This window comes from Pristiophorus japonicus, chromosome 6, assembly GCF_044704955.1.
Source record: "Pristiophorus japonicus isolate sPriJap1 chromosome 6, sPriJap1.hap1, whole genome shotgun sequence".
Taxonomy (NCBI): Eukaryota; Metazoa; Chordata; class Chondrichthyes; family Pristiophoridae; genus Pristiophorus; species Pristiophorus japonicus.
This window is the reverse complement of record NC_091982.1, coordinates 47,966,537-47,990,351: the sequence shown is the minus strand read 5'-3', so window position 1 is coordinate 47,990,351 and position 23,815 is coordinate 47,966,537. Positions and strand designations below refer to the sequence as shown.

Genomic DNA, 23,815 nt, shown 5'->3' with positions numbered 1-23,815 from the left:
GAGCCATCTTGATTGGCCATGCCCTCAGAAACTCTCTCAATAGAACCCCTCCACCTCTCTACTTCTCTTTAAACTTGCATTTTTTAGCACCTTTAATGTAGTTAAACTGTCCCAAGGCATTGCACAGGATCGTTATCAGAAAAAAAAAATTGACACCGAGCCACATAAGGAGTTTTCAAGACAGGTGACCAAAAGCTTGGTCATGGAGGTAGGTTTTAAGGAGCGACTTAAAGACGGAAAGAGAGGTAGAGAGGCGGAGAGGTTTAAGGAGGGGTTTCCAGAGCTAAGGCCTAGGCAGCTGAAGGCACGGCCACCAGTAGTGGAGCGATTAAAACTGGGGATGCACAAGAGGCCAGAATTGGAGAATCACAGAGATCGTGGAGGATTGTAGGCCTGGAGGAGATTACAGAGATAGGGAGGGGCAAGACCATGGAGGAATCTGAACACAAGGATGAAAATTTTAAAATCGAGGCATTGCCAGACCAGGAGCCAATGTAGGTCAGCGAGCACAGGGGTGTTCTCAAAACCTCCTCAAATCTATTTGTTTCAACCAAACATTCAGTCGCCCCTCCCAATCTCTCACTACAGGGTTCAGCATCCATTCCCTATCTATTTGTGAACTGTCCTGGGACTTTATTACGTTAAATATGCTAAAACAAGTGCATTTTTCTGTTGTTGTGCAGAAATCACTGTTTAATTTATTCACTGAGCAATTTATTCACTGGTGATTTGGGAGCAGTTTAACTATGAGATTATGGCTTGAGAAGTACAACTCAATTCACCGACCACCTCATATAGCAGGCAAACTGCGTTAACGCCAGTGAGCCCAATGTAAGCAGTGGGAGGTGTGCTGTAAACGCACCTTACATTAGAGGCATACATTGACTGAAATTACATTGATTACCCTTTCCCATTGACCTGCTGGTTCCTAAGGTTTAAAAAGTACCCGGGTTTTATATTTTACTTTTAAATCTAGAAGCACCCATCCCATCCATGTATAGAGTTGCTATTGGGTGTCACAATGACTGTAGATGATGGAACATTAACGTCCTCGACCAGGCCAAGATCCCCAGCATCGAAGCACTGACCACACTCGACCAGCTCCGCTGGGCAGGCCACATTGTTCGCATGCCTGACACAAGACTCCCAAGGCAAGCGCTCTACTCGGAACTCCTGCACAGCAAGCGAGCCCCAGGTGGGCAGAGGAAACGTTTCAAGAACACTCTCAAAGCCTCCTTGATAAAATGCAACATCCCCACCGACACCTGGGAGTCCCTGGCCAAAGACCACCCTAAGTGGAGGAAGTGCATCCGGGAGGGCGCTGAGCACCTCGAGTCTCTTCACCAAGAGCATGCAGAAACCAAGTGCAGGCAGCAGAAAGAGTGTGCGGCAAACCAGTCCCACCCACCCTTTCCCTCAACGACTGTCTGTTCCACCTGTGACAGAGATTCCTGCATTGGATTGTTCAGTCACCTAAGAACTAATTTTTAGAGTGGAAGCAAGTCTCCCTCGATTTCGAGGGACTACCTATGATGATGAGATGATAGAGTGCTAAATAAGAACATCCTGGCCTGTGCTCCCATGGTAGCAGCTGTGGCTGATTTGATTGGCAATATCCCCAGCTCAGCCTCTGTGTTCACGGTACTGACAAATCAAACAGATTTTGATCGGTTCCCTTACATCTGAAGGGCAAGTTTGCTTTCACATTTAAGTGACAGCAGTACGCATGGACTTGCTCCAGGGATTTCACAACAGCCCATCTATTTTCCATCAGTGTATGGCAAACTGCCTATCAGAATTCAGTCAGCCAGGTCAGCTTGTACAATATGCCTGCCTCTCTTCCATGGTTACATTCGAGCCAGGGTGTCCCTGGAGATGGAACACGTGGTGTCCATTGGTACGCTCGCGAAGTGGAGGGACTGGAGTGCGTCATCACCCCCGGCAACCAAATGCTAATTTGATTAAAGGTTTTTGTTACAAGCTTTAAATTGTTAATTTTTGGGTTCTTGTGTCCTTGTCAAAACTGGGCATTTGATTTAAGTATCAACAAAATAGTTGTACAATATGTGGATGACTTACCGCTGTTTTTAGATAATGAAAGGGAACATGAGGAACTACTGTGGGAGTTGTTAGAACTGCTTAAAGCAGCAGGTTTTTAAGATCAACCCCAAGAAGGCGCAGATTGGGCAAGAGGAAGTTCAGTTTCTCAAACTGACCTTTCGACCGGGAGAGCACGCAATAAACACGACAAAGCATAAGGCGGTCCATGAATTGCTTCATCCAGTTTCGTTACCTGCCCTCCCGTCATTCCTGGGTCTGTGGAGAATTTATCGAGGATTATGCAGCCACGGGAGCTCACCTGCTGGGATTGCTCAGAAAAGGAATAGATCCTGATCATTTGTTGTACCTGCATACTATTCTTTTGTGTTTCATGCATTAGTACCCCCAGGTCCCGCTGAACTGCAGTACTTTGCAATTTTTCTGGGGACCCTCGGGGAAATACAGGGAGTCTAACTCAATCGGAAGGCATTGGAGAGAACAGGTTATGCTGGCCACGGTGGTGGTAAGACATGATGGGATCTCCGGTGCGTGGGCTCTCGTGAGGTGTGGGTCAGGGTCAGCGTGACATGCTCAATGATGAGCATCCCTACCAATGGTATGAACCTGGTGCAGATATATGTGTATACGGCAGGAAGGACATGCCCCCCCTGTACTAATACCTATCCTGTGTGGGGACACGACAGTGCAAGTTCAGTTACACATGCAGTGGAGTTGAGAGTCCGCTTCAAACCCCCCACCACCACCCCGACCCTTTGAATAGGACACGGGAAAGACAACAGGAAACCCAGGTTGTCTGCCCCAAACATACCCTGGGGCCAACAAATGGACTAATGGTAATTTCAACGTGGATGATATTGTAGCATGATGTGCGTCACGAGATAGTGCCTGTAGTGCTGAATTTGACAGAGGGGGGGACTGCCAAACTGGTGCAAACCGGTGACAATGCAGCTCTATGGGAGAATGATGCGAGAATGAATAGAGGGATTTTGGGAAAGGGCCAGCGCAACTTTTGCAGAGTGGGAATTAGAGCCGTTATATTGCATGGACCCAAGGGTTCAATAATACATCATTAGAGAGAATGATGTCGATTATGGGATTAAAGAAAATCATGTCAGAAGACAATGGGAACTAATGAACGATGCTGCAACTGTTTTTAACACCAGAACCTCCCTTGTTAATATTATTTTAATAGTCGTCATTCAGCTAGTTTAGATCAATCTGTGAAGGTGGTCAGAAAACATCCAAGAGAAATTCTGTACAAAATGAATGATTTGAAAAATGGGGAATTAAGGGAGGGCCAAATTATAACCATCCATCTGCAGGATGCTTAGAATCCCATGTTAAAAAGATAAATCAGATTATAAAGGAGAATGGGAAAGCCCCTAACGAGGTCACGCAAAATGATATATGTGTAATGTATGGATCCTGGTCAGTGGAACAAGCCTGAGAAAACCTGCGGTGGATTGCTGAGGGGGGGAGCTCCCCTCCTAGGTGACTGATCGGCATCTGAGGGCAATGTCCACTTATCAACTTACCACGAGTATCCTCGACTCCATCCCGCAGCATGCCACCCGCCACCACCTCAGCACAACCCCAGTCCGGCATGAGCTTGAAAAGGCCATCCGACAACTGAAGAACAACAAGGCCTCAGGAGCAGATGGAATCCCCACCGAAGCACTAAAACATGGCGGAAAAGCACTATTGGTGCGAATACATGAACTTATTTCTCTTATTTGAAAGGAAGAGAGCATGCCAGGGGATCTCAACGACGCCGTAATAGTGACCATCTTCAAGCAAAGGGACAAGCCCGATTGTGGTAATTAGAGAAGAGTTTTTCTGCTGTCTGCCACAGGGAAAGTCATCACAAGAATACTTCTCAATCGCCTTTTCTGAAGAGCTCCTCCCAGAGTCGCAATGCGGATTCCTCCCACTAAGGAGCACAATGGACATGATCTTCACCGTGCTTCAAATTCAAGAGAAATGAAGGGAGCAGCACCAACCTCTGTACATGGCTTTCTTTGACCTCACAAAGGCCTTCGACGCTGTCAACTGTGAAGAATTAGCGAACGTCCTCCTCAAATTCGGCAGTCCTCAAAAGTTTGTCACCATCCTCCACCTGCTTCACGATGACATGCAAGCCATGATCCTGACCGATGGATCCACCACAGACCCAATTCAAGTCTGGACCGAGGTCAAGCAAGGCTGTGTCATCGCACCAACGCTCTTCTCGATCTTCCTCGCTGAAATACTCCATCTCATGCTCAGTAAGCTCCACTGGAGTGGAGCAAATCTACAGAAAAAACGGGAAACTGTTCAACCTCTGTCACCTCCAGTCCAGATCCAAGGTCATCCCATCCTCTGTCATTGAACTACAGTAAGCAGACGACACTTGCGTCTGCGCACACTCCGAGGCCGAACTCCAAACCATTGTCAACACCTTCACTGAAGCGTACGAGAGCATGGGCCTTACACTAAACATCTGTAAAACAAAAGTCCTCTACCAACCTGCCCTCGATTATCAAAATCCACAATGAGGCCTTGGACCATTTTCCATATCTCGGGAGCCTACTATCAGCAAGGACAGACATCGATGACGAAGTCCAATGCCGCCTTCAGTGTGCCAGAGCAGCCTTCGGTCACCTGAGGAAGAGAGTGTTTGAAGTCCAGGACCTCAAACCCGACACCAAGCTCATGGTCTACAGAGCAGTAGTGATACCCTGTCTCCTATATGGCTCAGTGACATGGACTATGTACAGCAGGCACCTCAAAACACTGGAGAAGTATCACCAATGCTGCTTCTGCAAGATCCTGCAAATCCATTGGCAGGATAGGTGCACTAACGTCAGTGTTCTCACTCAGGCCAACATCCCCAGCATCGAAGCATTGACCACACTCGATCAGCTCCGATGGACGGGCCACATTGTCCGCATGCCCGATACGAGACTTCCAAAAACAAGTGCTCTACTTGGAGCTCCAACATACCAAGCGAGCCCCAGGTGGGCACACTCAAAGCCTTCTTGAAAAAGTGCAACATCCCCACCAACACCTGGGAATCCCTGGCCCAAGACCACTCAAAGTGGAGGAGCAGCATCCGGGAAGGCGCCGAACACCTCGAGTCTCTTTGCTGGGGGCAAGGGGAGGCCAAGCGCAAACAGTGGAAGGAGCGCACAACAACCCAAGCACCCCACCCACCCATCCCTTCAACCAACGTCCCTTCAACCACCGTCTGCCCCATCTGTGAGAGAGACTGGAGGTTCCGCATTGGACTCATCAGTCACCTGAGAACTCATTTATCGTGTGGAAGCAGGTCATCCTCGACTCCGAGGGACTGCCAAATAAGGAAGATGACTATGTGCCAAGTCAAAGGGTTGGTACAGGTGTACCCAGGGAAACACGAGTGCCATCTACAGGAACAGATCAGCATCACCCTGTTAGGGATGGTATTGTATATTATCCCATCCAGCCTGAAAAGGCGACCCCAAACCCTCTGTTCCACGTGGAGAACATAGGAGTACGTCAGGGAGACCATTTAGTAGAGTATAGTGAAGCCCCGAAGTATGTGACCCAGTTGGATGGAACCACATGGGTGACCCAGGATCTTACCGGGTGTGCTCATACTCGGGGCACATTCATTTGCCCTTACGACATGGTAGAGCATGCAGCCTCCGCTTATTACTATCCAGGGTTACCGTGTGTAACAGTACTATTAGATGCTTACTGGTAATCTCTTATTTTAAGTAAAGAAAATTTATTCCAGAAATCTTTGTCCTGTCTGTTCCATGGGTCAGAACTCTATAAACTGTTGGATGGGGCGACGGGTAACTCTACACATCTTACAGGGGTAAGGGGTAGTTATTCAGATTGGAGGAAGGTAGAAAGAGGTGTTCCACAAGGATCATCACTGCTGGGACAAGGTTAGTCATTATTTACATTAATGATTTGGATGTAGGAATAAGGAACTCAGTATCAACATTTTCAGATGATACCAAACTCCGGGGTGTGGGGAACACTGAGGAACAAGAAGACATTACATTGTGAGGTAATAACTTTGGTAGGAAGAATAGAAACATCACCTGCACCTTAGAAAATAAGAAAGTGAATGAGGTAGAAGTTGAGGGTCTAGGGATACAGGTGAACAAATCATTAAAAGCAGCATCGCAGGTCAGCAAAACAATTAAAAAGGCTAATGAAGCACTGGGATTTATTTCTAGGGGTATAGAATTCAAAAGTAGTGAAGTTATGTTAAACTTGTCTAGGATCCTGGTCTTAGAGTACTGTGCACAGTTCTGGTCTCCATATGATAAAAAGGCCGCAGGAGCACTGGAGAGGGTGCAAAAATGATTTACAGGATGGGACCAGAACTGAAAGATTACAACCATCAGGAAAGAGTGAACAGGTTGGGGATTTTTTTTTCTTTAGAATGGATTGGACAGGGTAAATGTGAAGAGAATTTTTCCACTTGTGGAGGAATCCAAAAGTAGGGGCCATAAATACAAACTAATTACCAATAAATCCAATAGGGAAATAAGGAGCACTTTTTAAACTCAGAATGTGGAACTCGCTACCACAGAAAGTGATTGAGGCAAATAGCGTAGATCCTGTCAAAAGAAAACTAGACGAGTACGTGAGAGAAAAGGGAATAAGAACATAAGAACATAAGAATTAGGAACAGGAGTAGGCCATCTAGCCCCTCGAGCCTGCTCCGCCATTCAACAAGATCATGGCTGATCTGGCCGTGGACTCAGCTCCACTTACCCGCCCGCTCCCCGTAACCCTTAATTCCCTTATTGATTAAAAATCTATCTATCTGTGATTTGAATACATTCAATGAGCTAGCCTCAACTGCTTCCTTGGGCAGAGAATTCCACAGATTCACAACCCTCTGGGAGAAGAAATTCCTTCTCAACTCGGTTTTAAATTGGCTCCCCCGTATTTTGAGGCTGTGCCCCCTAGTTCTAGTCTCCCCGACCAGTGGAAACAACCTCTCTGCCTCGATCTTGTCTATCCCTTTCATTATTTTAAATGTTTCTATAAGATCACCCCTCATCCTTCTGAACTCCAATGAGTAAAGACCCAGTCTGCTCAATCTATCACCATAAGTTAGCCCTCTCATCTCCGGAATCAGCCTAGTGAATCGTCTCTGTACCCCCTCCAAAGCTAGTATATCCTTCCTTAAGTAAGGTGACCAAAACTGCACGCAGTACTCCAGGTGCGGCCTCACTAATACCTTATACAGTTATGTCTGTAATGTACCTATGAATGACTCCACGAGGCAATGTGTTGTACTCAAACTGTAGTGACCTTGGTCCTTTATTTGTAACTCCAAAGTGAGGCACAAACATTCTGGGCCGTCTTTTATACTGGGCCCTGCACACCTATGCAGGAAATCCTGGTCTCCACCAGTTGTACCCTCTAGTGTTGCCAGCATAGTATATATACACAGTGTAAACCTTATTGATAGTACATCAGGTAACACGTCTCCATCTTATGCAACTATACAGTGACTACACAGAGAGTATAACTATAGTCTGCATATATAACAGAAAAATGTGCAGAAAGGCTGAGATGAGGCAGATGGAATGGGAGGAGACTCGAGTTGAGTATAAACACCAGCACAGACAAGTTGGGCTGAAGGGCCTGTTTCTGTGCTGTATAGTCTATGTAATTGTGCTCACAGTCAGCTGTGACTCAGTGGGCCGCACTCTCACCCTAAGTCAGAAGGTTATGGGTTCAAGTCCCACTCCAGAGTCTTGAGCACAAAAATCTAGGCTGACACTCCAGTGCAGTGCTGTGGGAGTGCTGCACTGTTGGAAGTGCTGTCTTTCGGATGAGACGTTAAACCGAGGCCCCATCTGCTCTCTCAGGTGGACGTAAAAGATCCCATGGCACTATTTCGAAGAAGAAAGAGCAGGGAAGTTATCCCCGGTGTCCTGGCCAATATTTATCCCTCAATTAGCACAACAAAAAAACAGATTATCTGGTCATTTTTACATTGCTGTTTGTGGGAGTTTGCTGTGCGCAAACTGGCTGCTGCGTTTCCCATATTACAACAGTGACTACACTCCAAAAGTACTTAATTGGCTGTAAAGTGCTTTGAGACATCCGGTGGTTGTGAAAGGCGCTATATAAATGCAAGTCTTTCTTTTCCTTCTTTAATTCTGTGTAACGAGACATCAATCAACTCAGCCAATATTGACCTTTAATCTTGCACAGACAAGATCAAAATTCAAAGGATGGTGGAATGAACTGTCAGTGATTTATTAAAACTAAATTAACTAAGGCTGCAAAATGTTATGAAAGTGCAATAATTCGGCTGGATAGCTCTTTGCTGGCCAGTGCGGACACGATGGGCCGAATGGCCTCCTTCCGTGCTGTAAATTTCTATGATTCTATGATTCCCGTTGATAATAATCGTCATCATCGTAGGCAGTTCCTCGAAATCAAGGAAGACTTGCTTCCACTCTAAAAGTGAGTTCTCAGGTGACTGAACAGTCTAATATGTGAATTACAGTCCCTGTCACAGGTGGGACAGACAATCATTGAAGGAAAGGGTGGGTGGGGAGCCTGGTTTGCTACTCCTTCTGCTGTCTGCGCTTGTTTTCTGCATGCTCTCGGCGACGAGACCCGAGGTGCTCAGCGCCCTCCTGGATGCACTTCCTCCACTTAGGGCGTTCTTTGGCCAGGGACTCCCAGGTGTCGGTGGGGATGTTGCACTTTATCAAGGAGGCTTTGAGGGTGTCCTTATAACATTTCCTCTGCTCACCTGGGGATCGCTTGCCATGAAGGAGTTCCGAGTGGAGCGCTTGCTTTGGGAGTCTTGTGTCGGGCATGCAAACAATGTGGCCCGCCCAACGGAGCTGGTCGAGTGTGGTCAGTGCTTCGATGCTGGGGATGTTGGCCTGATCGAGAACACTGACATTGGTGTGTCTATCCTCTCAGGGGATTTGCAGGATCTTGCGGAGACACACTGTCAAGATTAAAAGTCAATATAGTTCTTATGAATCACAGATTGTCACGTCATGTTTTGATTCAGTTGCTGGAGCTCCTGTGTCTGCTATCAATCATTCAATATAAGGGTGCTTGTAACCTTTCAAACAGTTAGTGGCTGCACGAAAGTATTTCTAGGCTTTGCAGGCTTCGTTCTTGCTCTGTTGCTGCCTACTGGTGGCCATTTCCCCGCATAACAACTGTTCAACAGTCATTAGAGCCGTACGCATCTCCCTTGCGCCGCCAGCTGGACGCTGGTCGTCATGGCAGCTTCTCCTCCTCAATTTGCAGTGTCCTCTTCTTGAAGAAGAGATGTTGCTTGCTATTTTGCTCCTGACCTTCCCAAGTGCTTACAGTGGGAACAGGGGAACTGGAAACAGGACCACTGGAGAACTGGAATATAATATGTGAATGATGTAATGTTATGTAATTAATGCTGGGATCATGAAATCTTATTGTAATGCCATGCAGCTTCTGTATTCTCATGTTAATTATGTGTAACATTTGTCGGTGATATTTATTGCAGTAGTGTTGCCCCTCATACATATGCTTGCGCAGCGTAAGCATTCTCATGTCATCCTGGCCACTCCTTCTCTTCTATAAACCTCAATTATGTTTTCTAGTTCCCCAGGCGCATTGCAGGAACATGGAGGCCGCTGGAGCATCGCCTCTTTTAGTACAGGTCCTCCTAACTACAGGTGATGAGACCACGGAGGAGGATGATGAACCTCAACCATGCTGCTCAGCACAGGTTAAGTCAGCAACTCAAGGGTCTAATGTACCTGCGGCCACGTCCTCATCAACTGAGGAAGTAGCGGGCCAAGCATCTTGCAGCAGGGCATCCCGCGTGGTCCAGCGCCTACGCCGACCCTGCAGAGGTTGGTTCGGCAAGGTAGGCATGCGCAACGACAGGTGGATGTCAACCTGGACATGGTCTCTCTGTCGAGGGCGAGCGTCGATATTGGTCGAGAGCTCCTCCAAGCGATAGGTGGGTTGACCGGTAACATTGCCGCACTCTCTGCGCGTACTTCGGAGGACATGGCACAGATGGTTGCAGAATGGCCGATTCTGTCGATGCCATGCGGCAGACGATGGTCTCGGGATATGGCACTGCACCCCAAGGTGCCGTACCACCCATGCCGACAGATGCGAGTCAGGAGTTGCTTCTGACTCGGAAGATGTTTCTTCTGAAACTTCTTCTCCAGCTTCCCAAGATTTGACTCTGGCACTGTCACCCGCACCCCCGCCGCCCCCCACCCCCAGCGGCAGCACTCGAGGTGCCCTGCTGCAAGACGGCTTGGTGTTAACATGGGCAGAAGGGGAAGCGTAAGTGGAAAAGAGGGGGTTAAGACCACGGGGGGGAAGTGAGGCCGCAGGTAAGATATTTTGCATGGTTGGGTGGGGCGGGGGTCCTTATTCTTGTTATTGTTATAACATTGTTGACTGTTGGCAGGGTTGTTGTTGTTGGTGTTATAATTGTTATTAAAAATTTGTTGACTGCTGGGGAGGGGGTGGGTGAGTGTTTGTGTCCTGTTATATTTTAATTGTTATTGAAAATTATTGTTGTGGGAGTTATTATTAAAAATTTGTTGACTGTTGGGGTGGGGGGGGGGTGCGAGATGGGTGTTTCTATTCAATTATTTATTTAATGTATAGGTTTGGTTTTTTACTTTTATAGTTTGTATTAAAAAACATTTTAAGTGTTAAATTATTAAAGATTTTTATTTAACTTACAATTGTTGTGCAGTGTATTCTAATAACATAGGGTTAAACATCAATACAAGATTTGCAAGCAATGGTCAGGCCAGGCAAGGATGAAACGTAACGTATCGCAACTATAACTGTCACCAAAGTAACTTCACGTAAAGCGTTCATTTATGAGCTGCTGATGCAACAGTCTTGCAGCTGCGTAACTACCACAGGACTTTTCCTGTGGTGTGGGGGGGGGGCATGGGTTCATCGTCAGGCTGATTGTCCTCCCCGAGATCCTCGTCCTCCTCCTCTTCCGCCTCCCCTCTCTCCTGAGGTGGACTGGCGGTCCCATCTGGCAATTCTTGTCCCCTCCCGATCGCTAGATATGCAACATGCAGCACACCACAATGAACTCAGCGACCTGCTCAGGATGGTATTGTATGTTGCCTCCTGAGTGGTCCAGGCATGCTTCAGAACTCCCATTGTCTTTTCGACGATATTGCGTGTGGCTATATGGCTTTCATTGTAGCGGTTCTCGGCTTCCGTCTGGGGCTTACGCAGGGGGTTCATGAGCCAGCTGGCAAGGCCATATCCTTTATCCCCCAGCATCCAACCGAGACTTTGTGGCTGACTCTTAAACAGGTCAGACACAGTGCTTTCACGCACGATGTGTGCATCATGGATGTTATCTAAAAAATTAGCATTTACTGCCATGATTATTTGCTTGTGGTCAACAACCAGCTGCACATTCAGGGAGTGAAATCCCTTTCGGTTACGAAACACCTCCGTGTTCTGTAAAGGGGCTCTCAGGGCGATGTGCGCACAGTCTATTGCTCCCTGCACCTTGGGGAAGTTTGCTATTCTCATGAACCCCAAAGCCCTCTCAGTCTGTGCCTCCCTGGTCATAGGGAAGTTTATAAAGTCCATCCTGCATAAGTAAAGGGCTTCAATCACCTGTCGAATGCAGCAATGTGTGGTGTGCTGAGAGATACTGCAAATGTCGCCAGCTGAGGCCTCAAAGGAGCTTGATGCCTAGAAGGAAAGTGCCGCAGTAACCTTAACCTCAACGGGCAGTGCGGTCCTGATGGTGCTGGTAGGCTGCAGATCTCCCTTAATTAGCTGGCATATCTCACTGATGACCTCCTTTCAGAAGCGCAATCTTCTCACGCACGTGTTATCAGACAAGTTCAGGTATGACCGCTTAATCCCTGTAAATGCTTTCAGTGTAAGGTCTCCTCCTCCTCAGCAGTCTGCCATCTCTTTGATTGGGCACATAATGCTCTTCAATGAACCTTCTCCCATCTCTATTCTGCAGCATGTGAGTAGTCATCAATATTGGCTGAGAAATTACAGGTCCCATCACTATAAATGCCCTAATCTGTCTTCAAAATTCTTAAATTGTCCTCAACAAACACAATATAAACTCAAAATTGACCACAATGTGATTAGATGATTGGCAAGATTTTAAAATGTCCTTAAAATCACTCACGAATTACTTCAATACTCCCATCAACTTGAAGCAGCCTTTTCTTAAACTTCCTCCGATTTACAAAATGGCGTCCATACCGCTGGGTTAAGGTCAGGTGAGCGCAGCTTTTCGTGAGCTATTTTTTTGGGCGAGCGATCATTTGGCCGTTATATGGGCAAGATGCTGAAAGGAGCACTCGGCGATAATCTGGGCAATATTTGGGCGTTAGTTTCCATTACAAACAGTCTTCTGGGCGGAGCACGAGTGATGACGTCAGATTTTATTAAAGGAATATGGGCGGGCTGTTCAGCTCATTCCCGGTAGTAGTTGTATGCGGAAAGTGCTGCCGGCGATAAATGGCCGATAATCGGGTGTTAGTTTTCATTTATAAACAAATATGGGCGGTAAACAGAATCTCGATGGTTATACCGGCGCTAAATGGGCAGATATAAGCCGAAAGTCTAGCCCTTAAGACTTTCTGGAGGAGATAGCCTCACTTCTCTTCACTTCGGAGTCAGTTTGTACGTCAAAAACAGTCTTAAGACCGTGTTCTTAAACCCCGCTCCCCAGTCTCCACCCTCAAGTCTGACAATAAGTGTGAGGAGCTCATGGACTTCTTTGTCTCTAAGATTGAGACCTTCCGTTTGGCGGCCTCTGTCTCTTCCCTTCCTTCCCCTAGCCCACCGGGCCAAACTTCCTCTAAGGATCATCTCCTGCCCAAGCCCTGACCTCACATCTTTCTCCAGTTTCTCTCCAATCTCCCCTCATGACCTCTCCGAGCTCATCCTGTCAATGAGACCCACTTACTGTTCCCTTGACCCTATTCCCATCAAACCGCTGACCACCCAACTTCCTTTTCAGGCTCACATGTTAGCTGACATTGTTAACGGTTCTCTCTCCTCAGGTACTGTCCCCCTCTCCCTCAAATCTGCCGTCATCACCCCTCTCCTCAAAAATTAACCCAGGACCTCCTCCGTCCTTGCAAACTACTGCCCCCTCTCCAACCTCCCTTCAAAGTCCTTGAACGTGTTGTCGCCTCCCAAATCTGTGCCCATCTTTCCCGCAACTCCATGTTTGAATCCCTCCAATCCAGTTTTCGCGCCTGCCACAGTACCGAAACCGCTCTCATCAAAGTCACAAATTACATCCTTTGTGACTGTGATAAAGGCAAACTATCCCTCCTCGTCCTCCTGGACCCGTCTGCAGCCTTTGACACAGTTGACCCCTCCATCCTCCTCCACTGCCTCTCCACCATCATCCAGCTGGGTGGGACTGCACTCACCTGGTTCCATTCTTACCTATCTAATCCCAGCCAAGAATCACCTGCAATGGCATCTCTTCCCGCCTCTGCATCGTTACCTCTGGTGTCCCCCAAGGATCTATCCTTGGCTCCCTCTTATTTCTCATCTGCATGTTGCCCCTTGGCGACATAATCCGTAAACACAGCGTCAGTTTCCACATGTACACTGATGACACCCAGCTCTACCTCATGACCACTTTGCTTGACCCCCTCCACGGTCTCTAGATTGTCCAACTGCTTGTCCGACGTCCAGTTCTAGATGAGCAGAAATTTTCTCCAATAAATATTGGGAAGACCGAAGCCATTGTTTTCGGTCCCTGCCACAAACTCCGTTCCCTAGACACTGACTCCATCTCTCTCCCCAACTTCTGTCTGAGGCTGAACCAGACTATTCGCAACCTTGGTGTCATATTTGACCCTTAAATTAGCTTTCGACCACATATTCGCTGCATAACTAAGACCGCCTATTTCCACCTCTGTAACATCGTCCGTCTCCGCCCTTACCTCAGCTCATCTGCTGCCGAATCCCTTGTAGATGCCTTTGTTACCTCTAGACTTGACTATTCCAATGCACTCCTGGCTGGCCTCCCACATTCTACCCTATGTAAACTAGAGATGATCCAAAACTCGGCTGCCCGTGTCCTAACTCGCACCAAGTTCCGTTCACCCATCACCCCTGTACTCGCTGACCTACATTAGCTTCCGGTTAAGCAACACCTTGATTTCAAAACTTTCATTCTTGTTTTCAAATCCCTCCATGGCCTCGCCCCCTCCTTGTTTAATCACCTTCGGCCCCACAGCCCCCCGAGATATCTGCGCTCTTCTAATTCTGCCCTCTTCAGCATCCCTGATTATAATCGCTCAACCATTGGTGGCCGTGCCTTCTGTTGCCTAGGCCCCAAGCTCTGGAATTCCCTGCCTAGACGTCTCCACCTCTCTTTCCTCCTTCAAGACGCTCTTTAAAACCTACTTCTTTGGTCATCTGCCCAATTTCTCCTTGTGCAGCTCAGTGTCATATTTTTTGTCTCATAATACTCCTATGAAGTGCCTTGGGATGTTTCACCATGATAAAGGTGCTATATAAATACAAGTTGTTGTTGTTGATGCCTCATTTACATGAGACAAGTTTAGGGTCAACGTGAAGCTGGGTGTTGCCGCAAAGCTGAAATGGATTGGCCCAGATTTATAGTGAGAATGCAGTCAGGGAATTGACCCTCTGGTGTGTAGTACGGTTAATGCTAACCTGGACCTGGCGGTGAAGAAGGCAAATGACATGTTGGCCTTCATAGCTACTCACAGATTTGAGTATAGGAGCAGGGAGGTCTTACTGCAGTTGTATAGGGCATGGTGAGGCATCACCTGGAATATTGTGTTCAGTTTTGGTCTCCTAATCTGAGGAAGGACGTTCTTGCTATTGAGGGAGTGCAGCGAAGGTTCACCAGACTGATTCCTGGGATGGCAGGACTGACATGTGAGGAGAGACTGGATCGACTGGGCCTTTATTCACTGGAGTTTAGAAGGATGAGAGGGGATCTCATAGAAACATATAAAATTCTGACGGGACTGGACAGGTTAGATGCAGGAAGAATGTTCCCGATGTTGGAGAAGTCCAGAACCAGGGGACATAGTCTAAGGTAAGGGGTAAGCCATTTAGGACTGAGATGAGGAAAAACTTCTTCACTCAGAGAGTTGTTAACCTGTGGAATTCCCTACCGCAGAGAGTTGTTGATGCCAGTTCATTGGATATATTCAAGAGGGAGTTAGAGATGGCCCTTACGGCTAAAGGGATCAAGGGGTATGGAGAAAAAGCAGGAAAGAGGTACTGAGGGAATGATCAGCCATGATCTTATTGAATGGTGGTGCAGGCTCGAAGGGCCGAATGGCCTGCTCCTGCACCTATTTTCTATGTTTCTATGTTTCATTTGACTTCATTGATGGATTGTGCACCAGACAATGGAGGCAGCTCACACTTGCCAGAATTGTGCCCTAACAGACAAGAGCTTGCCAAAGGATACAGAGCTGGCAATATTGCAGTGGTGCATAGTTTTGAAGGTACAAAGCAATTTAAAAGAAAGACTTGCAATTACGTAGTGCCTTTCCCGACCACCAGAGGTCCCAATGTGCTTTACAACTCTTTTTAAATACTGGCAATTAAGTCAACAACCGACAAACCTGTAAATTTTAAAACATTTAAAGGAACCTTAATAAATCAAATTAAAATGTTGTTCCCATTGGTGATGATGCACTCCAGTCCCTCCGGCGCCTACCTCTCGCGGAAGGCTGCGAGCGTACCGGTGGACACCGTGTGCTCCATCTTCAGGGACATCCTGGCTCGAACATAGCCGCGGAAGAGAGGCAGGCAGTCAGGCTGAATGACCCACTCGACTGCCCACTGCCTGGACCGGTTAATGACCCCCTCGACCGCCTGCTGCCTGGACCGGTTAATGGCCCACTTGGCCATGCCCGGAGCAGTCCCGCGAGGAGACCCTCCGACCCGCCTGCTCCAAAGTGCTTTACAGCCAATTGAAGTGTAGTCACTGTTGTAATACTTTAATTTGATACGTTTCCTGTTTTATTTATAATCATTGTTTGTGTCCCTCTAAAAAGGAGCACTCTTGTGAATTTGTGATGACGCCTGTCATCCTTATTAGCATTTTATAAGCGTCAGCCAATGGTTACGCTTTTTTTGAAGAAGGCACTGCCCCTAACTCCTCCCCTATCTCATCTCCATTTCCTCTCTCGATCTCCTTCTCCTCTCTGACAATCATGTTGTTGAAAGAACTGCTGTTCGGGCTGATTTTCGTCTGCCCTCTCATTTATTGGGACCTCGCCTCGGCCAACCTGCTGGTGCTAGGGCTCCTGTGGTGGCTGCTCGCTCCTCCGGTGGTCGAGGAGAGCTGGGACGAGCAGGACCTCGGCACTGATCCCGGCAACCAGCAACTCCCGGCGGGGACGGCGGTAAGTTCAGAGAGCGGCGATCCATTGCGCAAACACAGCGCCAGCCGGAGCAACAGAAAACGGACGGCGGGGGGGGCAAGGTCAGAATCTGTGCTGCCAAAACATGGGCCAGTGTGGAGAATGATTGTGACCTGGGTGTGGTGGTGCCGGGTACCTTGTCACTTTCATTGTCTCTAGTCTGTTTCTGCAGGCCATTTAGGGTTTAGATCGAAGGGTTGGGGTTAAGACTAGGGGTTGAGATTAGGGTTCCGGATTAGGGAATAAGGTTATTATTAGGGCTAGCGAGGAGATTGGGGTGGGTGGGGAGGTTTAGGGTTAGAAACTTGTCTAAACATCTGCACTGTTTGGAGGGGTTTTGTACTTTTGTTCGTTTTTTTTCAGATACAAAGACACAAAACTTTGGGAATACATGGCCGGTCACTCAACATCCATGAAGTGAAATGGCCAGTTAACATCAGAATTTAAAATTAAAAGCTAAGATTTGCTGTTTTCCTTTTGCTCCAGCAACTGGCCATTTGTACAGTGCCTTTTAATGTAGAAAAACGCCAAAGGGCTCTTCTTAGAAGGGTATTCAGACAGTAAATTTGGGCGCAGAGGAAAAGAAGTTATTAGCAAGGGGGTGACTAAAAGCTTGGTCCAAAAGATGGGTTTTAAGGAGAGGACTTTAACGAGCAGAAGGAGGCGGAGAGGTGTGGGGAGGGAGTTCGAGAGCTTTTGGCTGAAGACACGGCCACCATGGTGGATGGAGGGAGTGGGAGACGCACAAAAGGGCCAGAATTGGAGGTTTGCAGAGCTGTAGAAGGTTATAGAGACTGGGCGAGATAGGCAGCAGAGTTTTAGCTGAGCTGAATTTTATGGAGGGGCAGGATGGGAGGCCAGCCAAGGGACCACTGGAACAGTCCAGTCCAGGGATAATGAATGGCTGAGGATTTCGGCGGCAAATGGGCTGAGACAGGGGCGGAGATGGGCGGTGTTAGAGGTGTTTTTTGTGATGGAGTGGATGTGGGGTCAGATAGGATGGCGACATTACAAGCAGTCTGCTTTAACCGGAGACAATAGCCGGGAAAGAGGGGTGCTTTCAGTGGTGGGGTCCATCGACAATACATTTATCTTTCTACTGTTTAGCTGCTGGAAATTGTGGCTTATCCAGGAGTGGATGCCAGATAAGCAGCCTGACAGCACAGAGGCAGTGGAGGAGAGTGTGTGTTTTAAATCGAGTTTGCGGGAGGCCGAGCTCTTTCCCCCGCCCCCCACAACCCCCAAACCACCCTCTCTCTCTCTCTCTCCTCCCGGGCTGGGCCCACACCGCCCTCCCCATCGGCTCCTAGGCCGGGCCCAAGCTGCAGCTGGCCGAGTCGGTGGAGCAGTACCGCGGCCTGTCCCGAGAGCGACAAGCACTGGCGGACCCGCCGGCAATTCATCGTCCGCCACCTCCGCGACTACCCTGGCAGCCGGACAGAGCAGCTGCTCGCCCTGTGCATGGTGTGGAGCAACCACGTCTTCCTGGGCTGCAGATACAGCCCAGACCTTTTTAAAAGGATCTTTCAAATGGCAGAAGGTGACCTAGGATCATGTGAGTTAGTTCCTGGGAGCGCAAATAACAAAAGATCCAATTCTGACAACGGTAGGTGAAGAATTCTGTCCTATGTTTACATAAAATTATGTTGTATTTGCAACTTGGAAACAGGCAGTACATGCCCAACCAATCTGTGATTATCCTCCGCTCAAGCAGTGCAGCCCTAATCCCATGTGCCTGCCTTTTTCCAATATCCCTTTATTTTCCTTTTGTTCATTCACCCATCTAACTTATTCCTAAATGTTGACATGGCCTCTACTTCAGCACGGGCCAGCCCGCACTGCGATTGTGCATGCACTAGGTCCGTGCAGCAGAGCTGGTCTCCAGTCGTCCTGGGTAATCCTTGCTCTGGACCAAGACCTAGCTCTGTCAAGCCCCTATGGTGGCTGGTGTGCAATGGCCACCACACGTTTTTAAAAAAAAAAAAATCCACGCACAGGCATCTTCCACCCTTCAGGCTGTAGTTCGGCACCTGGAATATTAGGTCCTTCATTGAAATACCTGTGGATTCATCCCATTTTGGCGTGGAAGCAAGTCATCCTCGATACGAGGGACCCCCTATGATGATGATTATTGTTTGAGTTATTACACTCGGTTTTACTGTCTACTTCTCAATTCAGAATTGCTTAAATCTGCTCTCTCAAGTGGATGGAAAAGATCCCGTGGCACTATTTCAAAGAAGAGCAGGGAAGTTATCCCCGGTGTGCTAGCCAATATTTATCTTTCAATCTACATCATTAGAACAGATTAACTGATCATTATCATATTGCTGTTTGTGGTGGTACTTCTCCAGCATTTGAGGTGTCTGCTGTATATAGTCCAAGTCACTGAGCCATACAAGAGAGCAGGTATCACTACTGCCCTGTAGACCATAAGCTTGGTGGCAGATTTGAGGTCCTGGTCTTCAAACACATTGTTCCTTACTGCAAGCGAGCCCAGGTGGACAGAGGAAACGCTTCAGGGACACCCTCAAAGCCTCCTAGATAAAGTGTAACATCTCCACCTATGAATCCCTGGCCCAAGACAGCCCAAAGTGGAGGAAGAGCATCTGAGAGGGCGCTGAGCACCTTGAGTCTCATCGGCAAGAGTATGCAAAAACCAAGCGCAGACAGCAGAAGAAGCGTGTGGCAAACCAGGCTCCCCACCCACCCTTTCCTTCAACCACTGTCTGCCCCATCTGTTGAGAGACTGTAATTCCCACATTGGACTGTACAGCCATCTGAGAACTCACTTAGAATGGAAGCAAGTCTTCCTCGATTTTGAGGGACTACCTCTAATGATGACAATGTTTGTGGGAGCTTGCTGTGCACAAACTGGCTGCCACGTTTCCTACATTACAAGAGTGACAAATGTACTTCATTGGTGCAAAGCACTTTGGGACGTCCTGAGGTCGTGAAAGGCACTATATAAATGCAATTATTTCCTTGCTTTCCTTTCTACATCTAGTCAGTTGCCAAGATGGCATTTCCACATCTTGATGTATTGCCCACTTGCACCCTACCTCCATTCTTCTTCTACAAAACCCATCATTAATCACCTTGAGGAATTATTTTTATTTCTTATTGCTGTACTCACTCAAACCCCTTCCACCGCCATTCATAACTTTCAGTTATTGCAGAACACAGTGGCTTGAATTTGTTTTTGCCCATAGTCCCATATCCCTACCCATGCCAACATCCGCTGGTTCCCCATTCCCTTCATCTTCAAATCCCTTTGCGGCCTCCAGTTGTCATGTCTGAATGATCTACAGCTTTATGTCTCACCTTGCATTTTTCCCTCCCCTGACTCTGGATTGCTGCTCATCCTCTTGCTCTCCCCCATCAGAAAGTAATCTTTCAGTCATTCCACTCCTGCTCTTTGAAACTCCCCTAAATCCACTTTCTTGCCACGTCTATCCATTCCTCTTGATAATCTGACGCGTGAACCGTTTTCTTGTCCCCACCCTTTATTGTTCCCGCTCCTTTTAAAATGCTCTGAGATATTCTGTGAATAAGGCTAAATAAATACAACTTGTTCTAGTTCAAAGGCTTTTGCCAGTTACTAGCCAAGGGTGTCAGCACTTGATTATACCCGACAATTTGAATCTTGACTTTTATTTTCTATTTACTGGAAAGTTAACCATTTGATCCAGCTGGTGATTCTTGTTTACGCTACTTACCACAGCTGTTCATCTGGCAGAAGTTTATTAGTAACCCTATTTTCAACCCATAGTAGAATGTAACTATTGTTCCTTTTCTTTCTTTACTCCCTTCCCATTTTAGTAGTTTAAATCTCTAAAATATGACTCTCGGTTTTCAGTGGCCAGAGTGGACAATAGCAGTTGAGTTTAAAAAATGTCCAAGTCACCCATTTTAGCAACTGATGTGGTACGTATTAAGATAACATTTGATCTACCCAACTTTGTTGCAATGTTTTTATAATTGAAGTTATTGTTTCAGAATTTATCTGCTCCAGTGGCTATTATTTTTAAACTGAACAAAAGCCACAACCTCTTGCTTGATGATATCTTTTTGTCCTAAATGAATCGTTCATTTAATCTGTGTTGACAAAGCCACCAGCTCCCAGCCATCTCGTCCGTCTAAATCTTTTGATGTTATGGACTGGGCGAGAAAATGGTCAACATTCTCGAGAGCATGCACAGACATTCCAAGCGTTATGTCCACATAAATAGTGAGCAATCCAACTGGTTTAAAATACACACATGAGTGCGGCAAGGCTATGTTCTCCTCTAATATTCTTTAATGCAACGTTGGATGCATTTATCAAGATCTCAATAGATGACACAAGCACCAATTTTAAATTATGAAGCCATTGCCAGGATTTAATTTTGAAGTGTTCCAAAATTCCCACTTCCGTACTGTATTGCTTACTAACTTCTGTAACTCCATGAATTCCCCTCTGCTATTTCCTTTCAAGACTGAAACCCCCCCCCCCCCCCAAGCTTTTTCAATCTTTCATTATAACCCTGTCCTCTGATGTGAGGGAGTGATTCTTCTCTGCATCACCACCAGCTTAAGTCTTTCCCTTCTGTCTTGGGAGCAAAACTGAACGCAGTTCTCAAGATGCAGTCTGAACAGAGCAAGACTTGTACTGTACTAAAGTAAGATTGGAAAAGTTTGAATGAAGAGGATCCTAGGTTAATTTGATAACCTCCTTCCAGAATACCAAACCCGCACAGCTTTTTAACACCCACTTGAACAGGCAGGCAGGAAATTAGTTTAAGAATCTCATCTGAAGGATGGCAATGTAGCAATTTCTCAGTACAGTACTGGAGTGTCAGCTTATATTATTCACTTAAATCTTAAAGTGCAGCTTGAAATCTTAATCTTCTGATCTAGACCTGAGAGTGTTGCAACTGTGCCAGTAATCACTGTTAACTCGGTCACTCTTCTGTTTGCTTTGTTGATTGTTGTTCCACAGTGACTGGCCATGTTAAGTGCCTACTCATAACTCTAGATCTGTCTCAACTTCATGCTTAACTGAAATGTTTGGTCTCGTCTGTTCTGAATGGTAGTCAAAAATGGCCCTGTAAGGCAGGGCTACATGACCAGTGGGCCATGTGCAAGTCATCCATAAACCCCAGGTGACGCTGTTCAATTTACACCTATATTTCTGTTTTGAAATTCGTGTGCCTGGAGATTTGGAAAAGGTCGTTCTTAATTCCCTTAAATCCTTAATCAGAATACCAATATCTATTCCTATCAGCACCCTGAGGTATATGCAAAGTAATGGGGATGTAGTCTTCCTGTGGTCACTGAGACTGCATGAGATATGCTAAGTGACCAATGAGGAAAGCACTCCTAAATACCCTTGCCTTGGGACGCAAGATGAACAAAGATTGTTAGTCGCTGAAATGGCTTACTTGAGACACGTTTCTCGGATCTGCAAATTTAGAAATGACACAATACAAAAGGAATTTGGGCAAAAATGGTTGTACAGCTGTCGATTGAATCTGTTATTCCTCATTCTGCTTCTATGTCAAATGGTTCAAATATGGAGGGAATGACTGGTTGTCTTATGATTGTTGTGGCACCCATAAGTATAATAGTCGGGACCAAGAGAAATACTATAAAAATGTTGGTTAAACTGTATTAAGGACAGTATTAGGTCAAAGTAACTTAACTTGAGGGATGCAGTACATCTCCCACTTGATTGAAGGATTTAGCATTCTTTTATTCATTTATGATGCATTTGTTGATCTGATGTTTAAACTCTTACAGTTTCTGTTCTGAAGACCAAAAGAGTTTTAACCTGTTTTCCTGTTATTGGTTCAGAGTAGTATCTATTAGTTTTTATGGCCTTCGCTGGTACTGTATCGGAATGAGTGGGCACTGTGAAATAGGGTTGCAGAGTCTAGTCACTTCCTTTATTCTGCATAGTTCCTACAGAGGCTGACAATTTCACACAAAGTATGTCAGTTACCATCATTCCAAGTAGTAATTTGTGCGCTTTTTCAAAATGCATTTAACAAGCGATATCTTACCTACCCCAAATCTGGCAGCGGCTAAGCCGGGATAAAGGTGCACAAATCCCTCAAGGGAGACGTAATCTGCTGCCCTGCAACTGATGCACTCTTGGGGTTGCCTTTAGTGTTCTTTGCATTTGCCCTATTTCTGTTCCTTCGCCCAGTTGTACATGATTGGCGAGATGCTCCTATACCGCTGTATTGTAATCAACTTTTTTGACTTTAAGTGCGGTAATTTGACTGACTGGACTTTTGCAACATGTTTAATGCATAGTGTGAAAGATCCATTATTGATGAGTTGGGGAGAGAGAAAGGCACTATATGCATACATCATCATAGGCAGTCCCTCGAAACGAGGATGATTTGCTTCCACGCCAAAAAGGAATGAGTTCACAGGTACTTCAATGAAGGACCTAAAATTCCAGATCCCGAACTACATGTTGAAGGGTGGAAGATGCCTGTGCGTGGATTTTTTTAACGTGTGATGGCTTGACAGAGCTAGGTCTTGGTCCAGTGGCAAGGATTACCCAAGACAACTGGAGATCAGCTCTGCTGCACGGACCTAGTGCGCACTAGGTATCCAAAAATGCTTTTATAGTGTGGTACCATTCTTGCAACATATTTAAATTCTAATCTGATCAAGACAGTTGTGAAAGCCCTACTCCCGAGGGCTGACTATTTTCGCAACATTATATTGGTAGCAGACTTTAGCACTGACCAATCCTTGCTGGGAGAAGTTGCTGTATTCTCGTCATGTTTTTTTCCTATTTTATTTTAAAGTGGAGCCCTTCCTTCAGGCTTTCCCCTCTCCCTCATTTATTCGAATGAAAACAAAAGTTAGGACCAACTTCAACATTCATCTCCTTGCTCAGCCTTATCTGCGAGGGGAATGATTTGAGGATAATATGCCGGTGCTGAATTAACGTGAGTGCAATTGAAGCAGCCTGGGCTGATAATGGTAATGCCCCTTTTATATTAGGGAGCTCCTTCCATTGACTCGGTTCAGTAATGGGTTTCACTTTCTGTACCTAACCTGCCCCATTTATTCTGTGGGAGGACTCGGCATAACAGAAAACTGCACAGTCATGCTTGTCATAAAGTTGCACATGTGGTTTTAACACTACAATTCATATGCACATGTCATTAATGGACAGCGTGGCTGAGTTATGATGCCTGTTGTGGCGGAATAGCTGTTGATCTTTATTGCTCAGAATCTCGTATCCCAGTATCAGTCACTGCCCTTGGAGAGGAGGGGGTATAAAATCAAATTTCCGGTATATAATTATTGTATCTTAATTTCTTTACTGC

The 23,815-nt window shown here is 46.5% G+C and overlaps 1 protein-coding gene across 2 annotated transcripts in view; it reads left to right on the top strand.

The window, feature by feature from the left end:
• Window positions 1–16,176: 16,176 nt before the first annotated feature.
• Window positions 16,177–23,815, top strand: part of LOC139265651 (uncharacterized) — a 93,647-nt gene continuing 86,008 nt past the window's right edge. The window contains exon 1 of one of the 2 annotated variants that reach the window (XM_070882834.1): window positions 16,177–16,466. In XM_070882834.1, coding sequence (XP_070738935.1) covers window positions 16,275–16,466 — 192 coding nt within the window. In that variant the 5' untranslated portion in view covers window positions 16,177–16,274. The remainder of the gene's footprint in view (window positions 16,467–23,815) is intronic. The other variant, XM_070882833.1, reaches the window with a different exon arrangement.